This window comes from Canis lupus, chromosome 18 (assembly GCF_011100685.1).
Source record: "Canis lupus familiaris isolate Mischka breed German Shepherd chromosome 18, alternate assembly UU_Cfam_GSD_1.0, whole genome shotgun sequence".
Classification (NCBI taxonomy): domain Eukaryota; kingdom Metazoa; phylum Chordata; class Mammalia; order Carnivora; family Canidae; genus Canis; species Canis lupus.
In genome coordinates, this window is record NC_049239.1 from 48,419,203 (window position 1) to 48,436,544 (window position 17,342).

Sequence of the window (17,342 nt, forward strand, 5' to 3'; positions counted from 1 at the left end):
CTTACAAAGAGATGACCCTCGCCCCTGTGAAGATGCTCAGACAAGGAAAATGGAGGGAGGTGGGGAGGGGGGAAAAGGGGGAGAGAGAAGCACCCAGATTGAGGGGTCAGCGTGAGAATACAGTTTTGGACTTGGTACATTTGAGGCACAAAGTGAGGGGCTCAAGAGGTGAAGCCAGTCAGATGGGTTTCCAGCTGGAGCTTTCAAAGTAAACAGGAGAAGGGGGCACCTGGGTGGCTCAGTGGTGGACCATCTGCCTTGAGATCAGGTCGTGATCCCCGGGTCCTGGGATCAAGTCCCACATCAGAGTCCCTGCATGGAGCCTGCTTCTCCCTCTGTCTGTGTCTCTGCCTCTCTCTGTGTGTCTCTTATGAATAAATAAATAAAATCTTTAAAAAAAAAAAAGTAAGCAGGAAAAGGATGTAAAAGGTAGGAAAGGGGTCCCTGGAGCAGGGAGAAATTCAAGCAGAGACATAGAGGTGGTAAAGAACCAGGTATGCATGGGGAACAGCGGGGTGGGGGTGGGGAGTTTGGAGAAAAAGAACGTGTTTTCCCGCCCACCGTTACCACGGACGGTGCAGGGGGTGTGCAGCCCCGATCACAATCCTAGCTCCACCGCCTACGAGCGGTATGACAGTGGACAGTCCCAGGTGCGTGCATTCCCATGCCTGTCTCCCGTGCAGCTAACACCTGCATCCCGGGATGGGGTGGTGATGTGAAGACCGAATGTCGTTTTATTAGCCGCAGGCCGGGCACGCAGGGAGTGCAGAGACGGGGGGGAGAAAGCCTGGTGGCGCAGGCAGGCCAGGTCGGATAGCTCCGTTTTCCTTAGGCAGAGATGGAGCTGCGAGGGGCTGCCGAGCACCCCGCCTCCTGAGCCACACAACCGTGGGCGCCTGCGGGGCCTGCGGAGACTACTCGGGGCACCCTCGTTCCCTAGCGCAGATACCTGGACTCTGCGCCCAGGCTCCCCGTACCTGTCCTGCTCCTACGGGTAGTCCGACCGACCTCGCACGCCAGCTCACCTAGCGCCCGGTGCCGCCCACCGCCCAGGCCCCGGCCAATCAGCACGCCGCAATCCTCTGGCGCTGATTGGCTCAGGCGTGGGCAGGTGCTCTCACCTGGCCCGATGGGAAGGAAGCATCCGGGCGCCGTTCCTGCGCTAGTGAGGTGCAGACGCGGGCAGCCTGGTACCCGGGCGGGGGCGGCCCTCCGGCGGCCGGGCCCCCTCGTCCCGCGGCGTTGCGAGCCCACGGGCTCCCGGCCTCCTGTCGCGGGGCCGAGCGGGGCCGAGGAGGCGCGGGAAGCCCGGAGCCCGTGCACCTGCTGCGGCTGCTGCGCCAGGACCCAGGACCTCGCTGCCCCTCTCGGCCACGAGGGGAGGCGAGGTGGGAACCCGCCCGCACCCCTCGTGGCGGCGCTGGAGGAGAAGCCCTCCTTGCAGCTGCCAGCCCCGTGGCTGCAGGGCGCCCTTGGCTTCCCACGGCTCCACGAGACCTGTCCCCGAGCTGTCCCCAAGCTGCCGTCTCTTGCAGGGAGGCCTGGGATTAATTGCAGCCCGGGGTAAGCCCTTCCAGCCCTTACCGAATCCCGTCTTTGCCCTATGAGGGAATATCCAGGTATAGGGGATTGCGATTTGGACTTACATTTTTCTTTCTTCTGAAGGTTTTAAGTGATCTCTGTGCCTCAGGTGGGGCTTGAACTCACAACCCTCAGATCCAGAGGCGCGTGCTCAACGGCGGAGCCGCCCAGCCGCCCCCGGGCTTAGGTTTTTGGAGGCCACCATTCAGCTCACCACAAAGGCGCACGAAAACATTTTATTTTAAAGATTTAGGTATTGAAGAGAGAGTATGTGGAGACTCAGAGGGAGAGAAGCTGAGCCAGAGCCCTAGCAGAGCTCCCATCTCAGGATCTCGAAGGTCATGACCTGAGCTGAAAGCAAGTCAGAGGCTTAACCCACTGAGCCACGCAGGCGTGCTGAAAATGTTTTATTTTAAAATCAGAAGGAATAAAAAAGGAATGTTGAGATTGAATATACGTAATTACTGTGTTCATCTTGATACTAGTAAAAATGTAACTTTTTCCCAGAGGAAGGAGCCCATAAAGTGCACAGGGCCTCTGGAAATCAGAGTTCCAACTAGCTCACAAGGAGCCCAAATCCGACAGCCAGGTGATTAAAAAGATTAAAAAGCCAGATAATTGAAGGATCCGGTAGGAGATATCTTGTCTGAGTAACTTGGAAGGAGAAGGGTATTGTAGGCTAAGTAGGAAGTCGGAACTGGCAGTAGGGGCCTGCCATTTGGCAACAGCCTGGCTTTATCAGGCACCATTGTGAGATTTTAAAAATATAGAGTGTTTCATCTTTTTCCCTCAGAAGAGCTTTCTGAGCTGAAAATTATTTTTTAAGAAGAGAGTTCTTTAATTAAATTGAGGCAGGAGAAAGAGAATCTTCCTCCGGGGGCTCAGTGAGGAGGGGGCAGCAAGGGACCGGCCAGGTGTGACCTCCAGGGCCTGCTCCGGGAGCCACCCCACCCGACAGCCCCTTCCTTACCTTGCTCCCACCCCAGAGGGGACACGGCCAGGGGCCCTACCCCAGCTGGTGGCCAGGGACCCGGAGCCGCCGGCAATGGCCTCTTCTTGAGGCTCCGGGGTGGCACCTGTGGGGTTCCTGCTCCTGCCCCTGGGTGGCTGGTGGGATGACCCATGGAGAGGCCCTGGGAGGGATGCCAGGGTCCCGTCTTCCTATGGCATCGCCACGTGGTCCCCAGCTTAGTCCACAAAGGACACCAAGAAAGAGAATCTTAAGCAGACTCCCTGCCCAGCTTGACGCCAACACAGGGCTGGATCTCAGCACCCTGAGGTCATGACCTGAGCCAAAATCAAGCATTGGAGGATTAATTGACTGAGACACCCAAATGCCCCAAGAGCAGTTTTATTGATAGACGATTGCATAAAATACTTAAAATGTATGATGAGATTTTTTTATTTTACTTTTTTATTTAAATTCCAATTAGTTAACATACAGCATAATATTAGTTTCAGGTGTATGAGAGAGTGACTCAGTAATCCAGACATCACCTGGTGCTCATCACAACAGGTACACATCTTCATCCCCATCTCCCGTCCACCTCCCCTCTGGTAACCATTAGTCTGTTCTCTATAATTAAGATTCTGCTTCTTTGCCTCTCTTTTTTCCCCCTTTGCTCATCTGTTTTGTTTCTTAAATCCCACATTTGAGTGAGATCATATGGTTTTTGTCTTTCTCTGACTCATTTCACTTGGCATAATACCCTCTGGTTCCATCCATGTTGCTGCAAATGGCAAGATCTCATTCTTTTTGATGGCTGAGTAATATTCCATGGTATATATCTAACATCTTTATCCAGTCATAAGTTGGTGGACATTTGGGCTCTTTCCATAGTTTGGCTATTGTTGATAATATTGCTATAAATATAGGGGTGTACGTTCCCTTTTGGATCTGTATTTTTGTATCCTTTGGGTGAATACCTCATAGTGCAATTGCTGGGTCATAGGGCAGCTCTGTATTTTTTAGGAAACTCCATACTGTTTTCCAGAGTGGCTGCACCAGCTTACATTCCCACCAGAGTCAGGGGGTTCCCCTTTCTCCGCATCCTCGCTAACACCTGTTGTTTCCTGATTTAACTTACATCATTCTGACAGGTCAGAGGTGGTATCTCATGGTGGTTTTGATTTGCATTTCCCTGATAATGAGTGATGTTGAGCCATCTGGATGTCTTCTTTGGAGAAATGTCTGTTCATGTCTTCTGTCCATTTTTTAATTGGGTTGCTTTTTGGATGTTGAGTTGTATATGTTCTTTATGTATTTTGCATTCTAACCCTTTATCATATGTCATTTGCAAATATCTTCTCCCATTCTGTAAGTTGCCTTTTAGTTTTGTTTCCTTTGCGGTGCAGAAGCTTTTTATTCTGATGAAGTCCCAACACTTTAGTTTTGCTATCATTCAGTGCTTTTTAATATAGTCACAGGGTGGTACAACCATGACCACACCAGAATTTTGGAACGTTTTCATCCCCCAAAAGAAACTCTACTCATTAGTCATTCCCTATTCCCCTGCCACCATCCCCTTAAGCAACTACTTACTTCTTTCTCCAGTGAGGTAGATACTATTGCTTCCATTTTTCCAATGAGGACAACCAGAGCTTCCTGGAGACTTCTCAGGAGGAAGGCGGCATGAGCGTTTGTGACGCTCAAAGCCAACTCTGGTTGCTAGATGGAGAACAGAGCATGCTTCCAGGAGAGCTCTGGGTGAAAAGATGTGGCACATTCCCCCTCTGATGCAGTACATCTCTCAGGAGCATGTGTGGCAGGGACTAGCTGGCCACGTGGCAGTGACAGATACAACTTAAAAGCAGAATGTACAGCTGTGCTCAAGAACAAGTTGAGTATCTCTGTAGTGAGGAGTGTGAAGTGCTGAGCCTAGAGCCATGTATCTGCTGGGCCCAGGCCCCCCAGGCCTGCACAAGAAGGCTACAGGGTCACTCAGCCAAAGGGGAAGAGCACCCAGTGACTGCATCACCACCCACGCTGAATGCTGGAGCGTGTAGCGGAGGCTGAGCTGTCCCCGGGTCCCCTGCTTGTCTTCTCTACTCACAGGGCCTGTGGCCGCCCAGCTACAGGACGGCTCTCAGCTTCGCTTGGAGTGGGTGCAGCCATGTAAGCAGCTGCTCACTGGTTGGGACAATAAGAGGAGATGGTGTGCAGAGCTTTCTGAGCCTGGCCCCTAAAGATCCCTATACATTCCCCTTTCTTGTGGGTCGAAGTGACCACAAAGGTGGGTCAGTTTCTTGTTGCTGCTGTAATAAATTACCACAAATGTAGCAGCTAAAACAAATAAACAAAAAAACACCAATTTCTTCCCAGAGTCCTGGAGGCCAGAGGTCTGAAATCCATTTCACTGGGCCAAGGTGCTAATGGAGCTGGTTCGTTCTGGAGACCCGAGCAGGGAAGAGCCCATTTAGGGCCCTCTTACTCTCTGAAGGCCACATGCACTCCTTGCCTCACTCAGGTCTATGTCTTTTCTGTGACATTTACCTCCTCGTGGTAAGGTCCCTCCTCGTGTTGAGGTCCCCCTGTTCCAGGGACAGCTGTGATCACATTTAGGACCCAGCTGGTTAACAGCTGAAGCTGACTACTGTAGCCCCCTGGGAACCATGCATCTGTGTCCACACCTCTTTGCAATGGGACTGTCCTAATGTGTCTGGGTCGCTGTGACAGAAAAGCACAGAAGGGCCGAGTTATAAACAATACAAACTTCTCAACAGTTCTAGAGGCTGGAAGTCCAAGATCAAGGCAACAGCAGAATTGGTGTCAGGGGAGAGCCGGCTTCCTCATTCATAGATGGCCACCTTCCCGTTGTGTCCTCACATGGCAGAAGGAGCAAGGGAGCTCTCTGGGGTCCCTTTTAAGAGGGCACTTGCATGAGTTCTCCACCTGCAGGACCTAAACACCTCCCAAAAGTCCTACCACCAAAATCCATCACATCTAGCATTAGGTTCAATATATGAATTTGGGGAAGATGCAGGCACCTGGTGCATAGCAGTGACCTCACTGTGCCTCCTGTCCATAGATGGGTGTACTCCATTTCTTTTTTTTTAATTATTTATTTATTTATGATAGTCACACAGAGAGAGAGAGAGAGGCAGAGACACAGGCAGAGGGAGAAGCAGGCTCCATGCACCGGGAGCCCGACGTGGGATTCGATCCCGGGTCTCCAGGATCACGCCCTGGGCCAAAGGCAGGCGCCAAACCTGCTGCGCCACCCTGAGATCCCTACTCAATTTCTTCAACCTCTTGAATCTTGGTTGGGCTTGTTTGTGGCTTCTGACCAATGTGGCAGAAATGACATTGTGTGAGTTCTGTGGACAACGTCAACAGGTCTAGAGCACTTAGGACACCTTCATCTCTCTCTCTTTCTTTTTAAAGGTTTTATTTCTTTATTCATGAGAGACACACAGAGAGAGGCAGAGACATAGGCAGAGGGAGACACAGGCTCAACCGCTGAGCCATCCAGGTGTCCCAGAACACCATCTTTTTTTTTTTTTTTTTTTCCCAGAACACCATCTTTGATCTTGCTCCTCCGGAGCCTGAGGCTGCTGTGAAAAAGCCCAGGGGAGGGGCCCCTGGGGGGCTCAGTGGTTGAGCATCTGCCTGTGGCTCAGGTCATGATCCCAGAGTCCTGGGATTGAGCCCCACATCGTGCACCCTGCTCAGCAGGGAGTCTGCTTCTCCCTCTTCCTCTGCTTGTGTGCTCTCTCTCTTAAATAAATAAATAAAATCTTAAAAAGAAAAAAAGAAACAAAAGAAGCAGCAGCCCAGGGGAGTGTAAACCACATGAACAAGAACTCAGGAAAGACCAGCATAAGGTCCACCCAGGTTGGCAATCCACCAAATCATGAGAAACAAGAACCCATTGTTTTTTACCACTAAGTTTTGGGGTGGATTTTTACATAGCAGATAAGAAACCACAGCAGATGGTGATCTTTTAGTGGATTATGAAATCAATTTTGGGGGGGAAATGACAGCACACAAAATAGAAGACAGCAGAATAGAAAATATAACAGTTCATGTCAGACACGAGTTCCAATCATCTGCTGCCATGTAAGGAGCCACCCCAGAAGTCCACAATAAAAAAAACAACCATTTCACCATGCTCAAGTGTCACAGACCGCCAGTTTGGACAGGGCACAGGGCAAGGGCTCATTCTGTTTCCAGTGGACCTCCGCTGGGGTGGCTCAGGTGGTTGGCCAAGGCCATGAAGTGTTTGGGGCCTATAAGTCAGGTGCCCAGTTCTCACTGTTGGGGGAGAGTCTCATTTCTTCTCCCTGGCCTGTCTTAGGGGACACATGTGGTGTCTTCACTCACGTGCTGGCCACATGCGACAGGATGGGAGGAACCTCTGGGGTCTCGCTCTCCCCGCCCGCCCCCCAGGTGGCTCAGTTGGGCTCCCTTACAGCATGGTGGTCTCTGGGGAGTTGGGCTTCTTACTTGGGGGCTGGTTTCTGTAAGGCTGACTTCTGATGGCCTCACTTCAGGGGTCCCCGAGTGTCACATCTGCACGTCCATGTGGTTAACCACACCAGTGAGACCGGGCTGGCTTCAGGGGAGGACTTAGACTCTACCTCCTGATGGGAGTTGTAGCAAAGGATCTGCAGCCATCGTTAACTGTGACACTGTCAGATGCTGCGTTTCCCCAAGTCTAAGATGTCACTGCTTTGAGGACGCATCCTGACCTCACGCCTATTGGCATGCGAAGGCACGGTGGAGATGGGATTGGCTGAACGTCTGTGTGCGCATGCATGCGGAGTCGTGGTGTGAGAGATCTTTCTGCTGTGGGTGCAGCTGGAAGTTCAAACCCGGCCTGAATTACATTGCAAACGAAGGTCAGGAAGGAATCCTTCCAGACATCTGCAGACCGAGACAGTCTGTCACCTGCAGGGGCTCCCTACATAACTGCTAACAGCGTTTATTCCAGAATATTGCACACAAATGCAAAAGTAGAACATACACCAAACCCTCACAAACCCCTCACCCATTTTCAACAGTTATTAACCCACGGGGTCAAGGTCAATTTTGTTTGATCTATACCCTGATCCAACCCTTCCCCGATATTATATTTTTAAAGCTTGAATTTATTTGAGAGAGCGAGCAAGAGCGCACGAGCAGGGGGAGCAGCAGGCAGAGGGAGAGGGAGAAGCAGCTTCCCACGGAGCACGGAGCTCGATGTGGGATTGATTCCAGGACCCTGAGATCATGACCTGAACTAAAGGCAGACGCTTCTCTGATGGAGCCTCCCAGGTGCCCCTTGCCCAGTGTTATTTTATTTTATTTTTTTAAAAAGATTTTATTTATTCACGAGAGACACACAGAGAGAGAGGCTCTGAGACACAGGCAGAGGAGAAGCAGGATCCATGCAGGGAGCCTGATGTGGGACTAGATCCAAGGTCTTCAGGATCAGGCCCTGGGCTGAAGGTGGTGCTAAACCACTGAGCCACCTGGGCTGCCCCCTCAGTGTTATTTTATTTTATTTATTTATTTTTCTGGTTTTAATTTAATTTAATTGTATTTTTAAAAGATTTTATTTATTTATTCATGAGAGACACAGAGAGAGAGAGAGAGAGAGAGAGAGAGAGAGGCAGAGATACAGGCAGAGGGAGAAGCAGGCTCCATGCAGGGAGCCCAATGTGGGACTCGATCCCGAGACCCCAGGATCAGGCCCTGGGCTGAAGGCAGCGCCAAACCGCTGAGCCACCGGGGCTGCCCTATCTCAGTGTTATTTTAAAGCAAGTCCCAGGCACTATACTATTTCATTCGTAAATCCTGGGGGAGCAGGGACAGCGGCCACTGCTGTTTTCCTTGAAACAATGTGCATGCTGTTACTTTGATGAAAACATTAAAGAAAGAGGAGCACCTGGCCGGCCGGTTCCATTGGGGTAGCGTGACTGCTCAGTCTCGGGGTCGTGAGTTCCAGCCCCACGTTGGGGGTAGACATTGCTTAACATCTTAAAAAAGTAAAAATTAAAAAGGAAATAGGGTGTTGGAGAGCTGATGACTCAAATCTCTTCAGCCCTATAGGTTATGTCATGTCACAATTCCTCGGTGACATTGCTTTTGTTTAACAACAACAAAAAAATTTCAAATTAGTTTAGGTTGTTTTTATTTTAATTTTAAAAATTTAAAATTGCTTTTGTTTGATTTCAGGAGAGCATCCTGGACGATGGAGCCAAAGCCGGGAAGGCACAGCTGTTGGCCTCCCCTCATTGCGAGGGGAGAGCTGTGCTCTGTTGGCTTCCTCCTGCAGACGGCCGTGGAGACCCACTTAAAATATTCTAGATGAGCCACACCTCGGGCCGGGCCTCAGGACAGCGGCCACGGGGAAGAAGTCAGGGTGCCCTCGTGCAGCTGTGTCTGCACGGCTGTGCCCCCAAACCTGTCTGGGGGCCCTTAGCTGTCGCATCACTGTGTCACCGGCACCTCCAAGGGCCTGTCCAGATCAGGTCCTCAACTAGCGGTTACTGGAATTGCTTTTTAATGGAGCCGAGCCCTCCCCTTACCCCAGTCCCCCCCCGCCCCCCGCCGTTCGTGGGCAGGCGCTGCGAGGCACACTCACGCTCAAAGATCAAGCAGAAGCACACTGTGCCACCCCAGGTGCTCTGGATTGTTTCACAGGCCTCCGTTCCTTCCTGGCCACTCTCTGAGCCATCCACCCACAGTGCCCTTTCTGTGACCGCAGAATCCTGTTCCCGGGGACCCTGGGGCCCACCCTCCCCACCCCGATGTCCCCAGGGCAGGACAAGGCAGGGCGGGTCTTCTGCAGAAGAAACGTCCAAGGGTGAGGTCGACCGTGTCCCCACCCCACTCCCCACAGATCCACTGATGTCCAGACCTCTGGAGCCTGTGAATGTGACTTCACTGGGAAAAGGGGTCTTTGTAGATGCAACTATGTGAGGGATCCTGAGAGCGCCCCGGATGAGCCGGGTGGGCCACCGACAGGTGCAGAGGGAGAGGGTAAGATTCACTGAGGGGGCAGCGGCAAAGGCGGGCAGGGGCTCAAGGTGCAGCCTCCCCTGGAGCCCCCTCTCCCAGGGACACCCCCCCCTCCGCCTCCACTCCCCCCGTGCCAGGTGGGTGCACACAGCGCTGGCCTCGAGCAACAGGGCTGGAGGAGCAGCATCACCAAGACACGGACGGAAAATAGCAGAATCACCGGAATTAAGCTGACGTTAGAGGAACAAGAGTGTCTGAGATACGTAGAAATGCCGTAGATGCAGTGCGGGGGTCCGGAGAGCAGCACTTCGGCACTGGCGCGTCCCGCTGTCTGCCCGAGGCCCAAGCATCAGGCCGACGGCCCCCTGCTCCCCGGAGAAGCCATCCACACCCACAGGACTTGGCGCAGAGGGAGGAGTAAAACCCAAACCCACGATCACTGTGAGCACACACACTGGGAGTTCAGGACAGCAGCTGGGAGGCACGGCGGGAGCGGTGGGGAGAGCCAAGCGTCCTCGGTGGGATCCCACGGGGCTGGGAGTGGCAGGCCAGCCCTGGGACACTCAGCGTGGGATGCGCAGACCCGAGACGTGCACAGCTTCTCAAACATCTGCTTGCTGCTCTTTCTCAACTGACATTTGTTTTTTAGGCATAAATGGCATCAGCAAGGTTCTGTTTTGTTTTGTTTTGAAGATTTTATTTATCTGTATTTGACAGAGAGAGAAAGCATAAGCAGGGGGAGGAGAGGGAGAAGCAGCCACCCACCGAGCAGGGAGCCCGATGTGGGACTCGATCCCAGGACCCCGGGATCATCGCCTGAGCCCAAGGCGAACGCTTCACCGATGGAGCCCCCCCAGAACCCCTGGAATCAGCAAGTTTTAATAAAACACCTGCACCTTCATGAATCTGTGATGATTTGGGTTTGTTTCCGGAAACTTTCAGAGGCCCAAGGCTTGCCTGGCCGTGGTCAGGGAAAACACCGTGTGAGACTAGAAAAGCAAGGAAGAACTCGGAGATGCAGAGAAAAAAGGCTTAGAAGATCAGCCGGTACCGGTTCTGAACGGGAAGACACAGAACCACCCAACTGTGCGCTGACAGAAGCGACCCGGGAACGTGTTCATCCAAGTAAAGCAAACCCGCCTCTCTCAGGGCGGCAGCGGGTCAGCGGGTTGTGCCCACCTCCACGGGGCCGCGAGGGCCAGGCCCTCTTCCTCGGCACCCGCACCCCAGGGCCCAGGGTGGTGTCAGCCACCCCCACCCCGACAGGACGGTCTCCTGGGGTGCTGGGGGAGGAGCTCTCGTGCTAGAGCTGCTGGCAGTGGCCACCTGTGGGCTGCCCCCCCCTCCCCTAGGGAAACTGTTTGGAGGCCTGAGGTCCGGCTGGGCCCCGCCTGAGCAGGTGCGCCTGTCCCCTCCCCTCTGCCACTCAGGACTGGTCTGAGCTCTCGGAGGAGCAGCCTCACTGGTTGCCAGGGGCCAAGATCACGTGGAAGGATGCAGCCCTGGGCACTGTCTTATGACTATGTGAGCAGAGGGGCAGGAGCGTACAGCCTACACGGAGGGTGGACGCAGAGATGAGACACAGTGGCACACAGGCACACGTGCACACACACGTGTGTACACGTACAGGCTTCCTCACCTGGGCCAGGGAGGAAGGGCTGGCTTCTCTTAGGCAGAGAGAGGGAGATGGAGTCTCTCGGCCTCCAGAACGGAGGGCATAGACCCTGGGTCATCCTTCTACCTCCCAGCTGCTTGGGGCATCAGCTGATTTCCACACTAGCCGCTCCCCCCACAGATGGGGCCCCCACAGCACAGAGGAGCCAAAGCAGCTTGTTTTCAGTATTCTTTATTGGCAGTGGAAAATGCTTCAGTACTGTATTGAAAGACAGCAATAAATAATACTGTGATAAAAATAGTTCAAAAGTAGACTGTACATACTTTGTTACACAATCAGGAAGTTCACAAAAGATTAATAGAAAAACAGAATGGTACAGTGAATTGTACAAGTAAATTAAAAGCAGAAACCAAACGTAAAAAGACATGCCGTGCCGTTTCTATCTATGTATCAGCTGCATAATAAATAACGCACCATGAACTGAACACATTTCTTGCTGGCTTTTTAATATGCCAAGTAAAAAGGAAGAGTTACATTTGCTACTTATACAATCCAAAATGGCTATCTCATCAAAATCTAAAAATGTACGACTAGGTCCATTCTTTAAACAAGTTTACAAACAAATGTAAAAAGAGGATTTACAGGAGAACAGTAAGGCCTTTGTTAGAGTCGCACATTATTTCCAAGGCGGCGCCCACCCTTCAGTGTGCAGACAGCTTCCTAATTGGTCCTCTGAGAGTTCTCGCCAGCGAGCTCCGCACCAGGAGGGCGCCCAGGCCCCCCGCCCGGGCTTTCGGGTCCTCAGCTCCGGCGTCTGCCAGTCACTAAAGACAAGTTGCCTGAGCCCACCGGGATGAGGCTGTGAAAGAGTTCACCAGTCCTAAGGGATTTTCATAGTGTTCTGATAATCTTTCCAGTCCAAATTTTTATAAGCTGATATTTAACACCAAGTGTTTTTAATCTGTTCACACTGCAGAATAAAGCATTTCTTGCTAGAAAAAGTATAGTTAAGGTCAGTCATTAAAATACAACAATTGCTCAAAATTAAGTCTGCTTATTTCAAAATGATTGTTGTAGAGCTAGATTTTGTTTGTAAAGGATAATACACGCTGTATCATGTATTTATGATTTTACAATCGTAAAATCCTTCTCTGACAGATTATATTATTAACAAATTAAGTAATGATAATTACAATAAATGCACAATTTACAAAAGCCCTATATCTGTTCATAAGATTTATACATACAAGCATTACAGTACATTCATTTGAAAGACTAAAATTAGATATAAGAACATGGATTTCAAAGGATATTTATAGCCTGGATATACATGAAAAAGTAAGTAACTATATAAATGAAGTCATAAGTTTACATAAATATAAGAAACATTAAATTCTAAAATATTTTCTCTATGGTATTCATGAATTTTTTGCTAATTAAAAACTCTGTAATAAAATATCTCAGGGTCCATATAACAAGTATTAACAGATTAAAGATTCCGTTGAATTTTAAAACGTAGTCTTTGTTGGGTTCAAAATGCTGCACACTCATCTGTAGAAGTAGTGTGGGTAAACTGGAAAACAGAAGCGAACAAAAGAGTTAGTCTCCAGACGAGCCAGCTGAATGGGGACTCCCAGGCCCAGGAGGCTTCAGCCCCTTGTGGGTTTAGAGAAAACATCCAGCATTTTGCTTATTAATGATAATTCTTTGATTGAGTTCATCTTGGCCTATGTCTAAAAGTTACCAATTTTAATAAATAATAAAGAAACCAAAATTTTTTTTTTAATTGTATTTTTAAGTAATCTCTATACCCAGCGTGGGGCTGGAACTCACAAGCCTGAGGTCCAGAGTCGGATGCTCCTCCGACTAAGCCCAAGCGCCCCCACCAGGCCAATATTCTGGCCGAGACAGGAAAGCAGAGTAAGAGCAAACAAAGCTCCCCCAGGGCCCTCAGAGCAGGCAGGAGAGGGCCTGGCTCCTGGGCCAGGACCCAAAATCTTAATCCACAAGTCTAGCCCTTCTCATGGCAATGCAGGTTTTTTTTTTTTTTTTTTTTTGGGGGGGGTGGGGGGGTTGTTTGTTTTTAAGCCAACCTCTCAGGGCGCCTGGGTGGCTCAGTGAGTTGAGTATCTGACTCTGGGTTTCGGCTCAGGTCGTTATCTCAGTGTCATGAGATCAAACCCTGCATGGGGCTCGGAGCTTGGTGCTCAGTGTGCTTGAGATTCTCCCCCCACCCTCCCCTACTGCTAGCACAGGTGTGCACATGTGCTTTCTCTCTCTCTTTCAAATAAATACATCTTAAAAAAAAAAAAAAGCCCATCTCTCCACTGAAGGGCTATCAGGGTCACGTGGTGGTACTGCCTCATAAAATTTATACTTTGGGGCCTGTTTCATTCAGGAATGTGTCTTTAACACCAAGCTGGCTAGTGGCAGCTGACTTGGGAGTGACGCCAGGGTACAGGCAGACACTGAGGCGCAGGAGACCGTGCACCGCGCTCCTGGACGCTGGGGGCAGGCAGCTAGGAGCTGGGTGACGCTCCCTCCTGCCTCTCCACGCCAGGAAGACAGTAGCAGACGGGTAAGCCAGCATCGTTCTGTTTATGTTAAGAACAGAAATACATTTTTCCCCTTAAAGATCAGGGACACAGTAGCTTCTATGTATGAAGCATGAGCACACGGAACACCAGAACAGTCTCCCTGGGTGCAGAGAGGCTCGTGCGTGTCTACTCTGTATAGCTGCTGAGTTAACTGGAGCTGGCTCTCCTGGCTACTCACCTACAGGAGACGTCAGCAGGAGTAAGTCCTGACTGTAGCAGAATCCAGCCTCTGCGGTCCTGACACGCTGCCTGCTCCGACAACCACAGGGAGGCGTGCAAATACAGCGTGCAGTTAGTCTCAGAACATCACCTGACAGCACAATTACAGACAGACAGACAGACACACACACACACACACACACACACACGCCCATGGCAGCACCTACTGAGGGGCCCCGGGGGGGGGGCTTCCAAATGGGACTGGAGGAGCTGGAGGACGGGAGTTGAGAGTCACTGAGTGGGTTGTCCCCATCCCCCAAGCAGCCGGGGGTCCCTGGGGCTTCATTCTAAAACAGCCAGGGGGCAGCAGGTGACACCTTAACTTTGCTACACACACCTGCATTAGTAGTAACTGTGACTTTGACAGCTCTGCCTCTCCTTAAAGCCTTTGGATTTGTAAACATTTGTTTCAGCCTTGACCATCTATTTTTCCGAATAGGATGTGAAGAGCTCGCAGCCTGCTGAGAGGAGTCCAGGACCTGTCCCGGCGCTTGCTGTCTGTCTGAGAGATAGGACGGCCTTATCTTCTTGGCAGTGGGTGCGGGACGATGAGCTAAGGAAATCAAAGCCCGGCCTCCCTTCCTGCCAGAAACAGTGCGTACCACAGACGCTTCTGTTCTATCGAGGAACACTGGTCCCTCCCTGCCACTGCATGGCTCAGCAGGCATTCCAAAATCTGTAGTATTAGTCCTCTGCTCCCCATGATGTTTTGTTTCCCCATAGGTACTCCGGGAGCACAGGTTCTGGGGAGCAGATGCTGCTGGCAAGAGTGGCCAGCGCCAGGGGCCCAAGAGGCCCGCGCTGCTCCCATACACCTCATGTTGGAGAAGCCAGGAGAACACCCACTGGGCTGGGTTTATGCCTCCATTATCAACATGAGTGAAAAGTCACCTTCTGTGAGATGCACTCCCTTTACTTTCTTCTAGGGTTACGTTTCATTTACCTGAACCTAATCCAAACATTGCTGTTAACATTTAACAAGGAAAATGTGATTTGTGAAATGGAAGCTGTGAGGAGAGCAGTCAGACTGCCCAAGAAGTCAAAGGCCGAGTTATAACTAAAATCTATAAAAATTACCCACTGACTTCTTGAGGAAAAATGCTATTTTTTAAAAGTTGGGGTCTTCCCTCACTAAGCATATTATTGAAGTCTGGCAAAGAAATGCAGTTTTTAAATTAAAAAGCTGCCCCATAAGCTGCTCTCACTCAAAGCTCAGCCAGGGCTTCATGGAACTTACTTTTCTCTGGTTTTTATACAGATAAGTGAGAGCAAAACTCACAATCCTATCTATGGGCAGAGCTAACAGCAGGAAAACTGTGAAGACCACACCATACGATTTCTACCAGCACACCCTTCCCTACAACATGTCTCTATCGAGAGCAAGCACACAGTCATCCATCACGGCCCTACAGCTGCAGGGGCCTGAGCTGCTACCACATGGCACTCAGGACATGCCCGACACTTTCCAACAGCTTCTCATGAAGGACTCACTTAGCCGTCACAGCCCATCAGTGAGGAAGACACTAGTGTGACAACCATTCTACAGATGGGGACACTGAGGCACAGTGCTCAAGATCATGCACCTCCTACATGGCAGATCCAGATTCCAACCCAGGCAGTCTGGCCCCTGGCCCTGCCACTGAGTGGGACACAGTCGGAGCGGAGAGGTCCCTCTGCCCACTATGGCCAACTCTGAACTAGCTGTGCTCTCGAGGCAGAGGGACTATCTAGGGGTAATTGCGAGCTGCATCTGACACAGCGACTATGTGGCTAGACTACTGCACCCAACCGGCTGCACTCTGTGAGGACGTCCCAGGCTCACCTTCTGCCTTCTCCCGTCCTCTTACAACGTGCAATGACACAGACAAGTAACAGTGAGGATAGAGGTGGAAACTGTGCTAATGAAAATGGACTCAGTCCCTCCTCTTGCGAGGGGAGAGGTCCCAGCAGCACACACCGTGCTGAGAGCTCTGGCGCTGCCATCCTAGGGAAGAGCATCCGAGTGCCGCCTGCCACATCCACATCTTTGCAAGCGTGGGTGTCAGTCCAACACTCTGAGGACACTCACGCTGCTTAGCTTTATTAGTTGGAAGAATATGCTAATATTCAACCAGATAAGAACTTCAAACCTATCTGTATAATTGTTAAACTTTTATACAGATGTTAGGATTAATTTTAAAGCATTTAAACCTGGGCATGCAGCAGCACCCAAATGCCTTGTTATATATTAAAGAGGCTATCTTAGACCATTATTAACATGCCAGCCAGAGAGCTGTTTGTGTCAACAAGTGCCCGGGGCAGTGCTATGCCTCACATACCATCCAGCTGCATTTTCTTTGGCTGCATAGAGGGTGAGGACAGAGAGGAAGTGACCCGGAAGTTCGCAGGGAGAGTCTCTGCTGACCCAGCAGCTAAGCCACGGATGTCCTTTGGTCTAAACTTTTTTCTCCAAGAAGGTGCCCTCCTGAAGCTTTTGTCATCGTCCTGGTAAATTAAAGGACAGAAAACAAGACATTTTTAAATAAAGGACAGAAATATAAAGTTCCCACCCCTTTAAAATGACCTTGTCACTGCATTTTTATTCACGTGTATCTAACCCTGCTCTTGGTAACCATCGGACTTACTGCCCAGACTGGGAATTTGTGGGAGCAAAGGAGGCAGGGCCACCCTTGTGCTGGGACCCAACTGGGCACACATCGACAGTCCCGGGGCACGTGGCTGTGCCCCGCTGCCTGCCATCACAGCTGCTTCTTATCCTGCAGAAATTATCTTCCTGCTATATAAGATACTATGTTTCTATCTTCAGGCCTGAACAATATTCTGCATGCCTGGATAGGCCAGCAGTGCTTTGTCATGTGTCCTGTTTCTGCCACACTCAGGTACTCGTACAGGAGACAGTAATATGTAATGGAGTGGGAGTAAATGAGTTATGGTTTTGTGAGAGAAGAAATGAACATGTCATGTTTTTAAACAAGTAAAGGCCTCGGATGGGGGTGAGGTATCCAGCCATCCCCCAAACACAACTTACAGACTCTACTCCTAGGCTGCAACCAACGCTTTATGACATGAAAAACATTTTTGATGGATATCAAAAGCTACATAGCAAAAAAAAAAAAAAAAAAAAAAAAAAAAAAAAAATCTTAGTAAAAATACTGCTTTCTTAAAAGTTCATTTGTTCATAAATTCAGAGCAAAGCTGGACTTGTAAAGTAAAATTATCTTCACACTTGGAAGAGTTTATCCAGACTACATGGCTCCTACAAATATACCAATTTACTTTTTCTTTTTTTAAAAGGCTTTACACTTAAGTCATCTATAAATCTAATGTAGGGCTTAAATCCACAACCTTGAAGTCAAGAGTCACTTGCTCCACCAAACTAAGCCTG

At 50.4% G+C, this 17,342-nt stretch overlaps 1 protein-coding gene and 1 long non-coding RNA gene across 11 annotated transcripts in view; one reads left to right on the forward strand and one right to left on the reverse strand.

The window, feature by feature from the left end:
- Positions 1-1,213: 1,213 nt before the first annotated feature.
- Positions 1,214-11,626, forward strand: LOC119864246. Its single transcript, XR_005373551.1, has 2 exons — positions 1,214-1,563; positions 8,741-11,626. It is a non-coding gene; the product is annotated as an uncharacterized LOC119864246 (long non-coding RNA).
- Positions 11,357-17,342, reverse strand: part of PPFIA1 (PTPRF interacting protein alpha 1) — an 85,619-nt gene continuing 79,633 nt past the window's right edge. For 6 of the 10 annotated variants that reach the window (XM_038563640.1, XM_038563634.1, XM_038563633.1 and 3 more), the window contains 4 exons: positions 16,276-16,441; positions 14,295-14,459; positions 13,917-13,987; positions 11,357-12,714 (listed from right to left, as the gene is read on the reverse strand). In XM_038563640.1, the coding sequence (XP_038419568.1) occupies positions 13,929-13,987; positions 14,295-14,459; positions 16,276-16,441 (390 nt within the window). In that variant the 3' untranslated portion in view covers positions 11,357-12,714; positions 13,917-13,928. The remainder of the gene's footprint in view (positions 12,715-13,916; positions 13,988-14,294; positions 14,460-16,275; positions 16,442-17,342) is intronic. The other 4 variants (XM_038563639.1, XM_038563638.1, XM_038563636.1 and 1 more) reach the window with 2 other exon arrangements.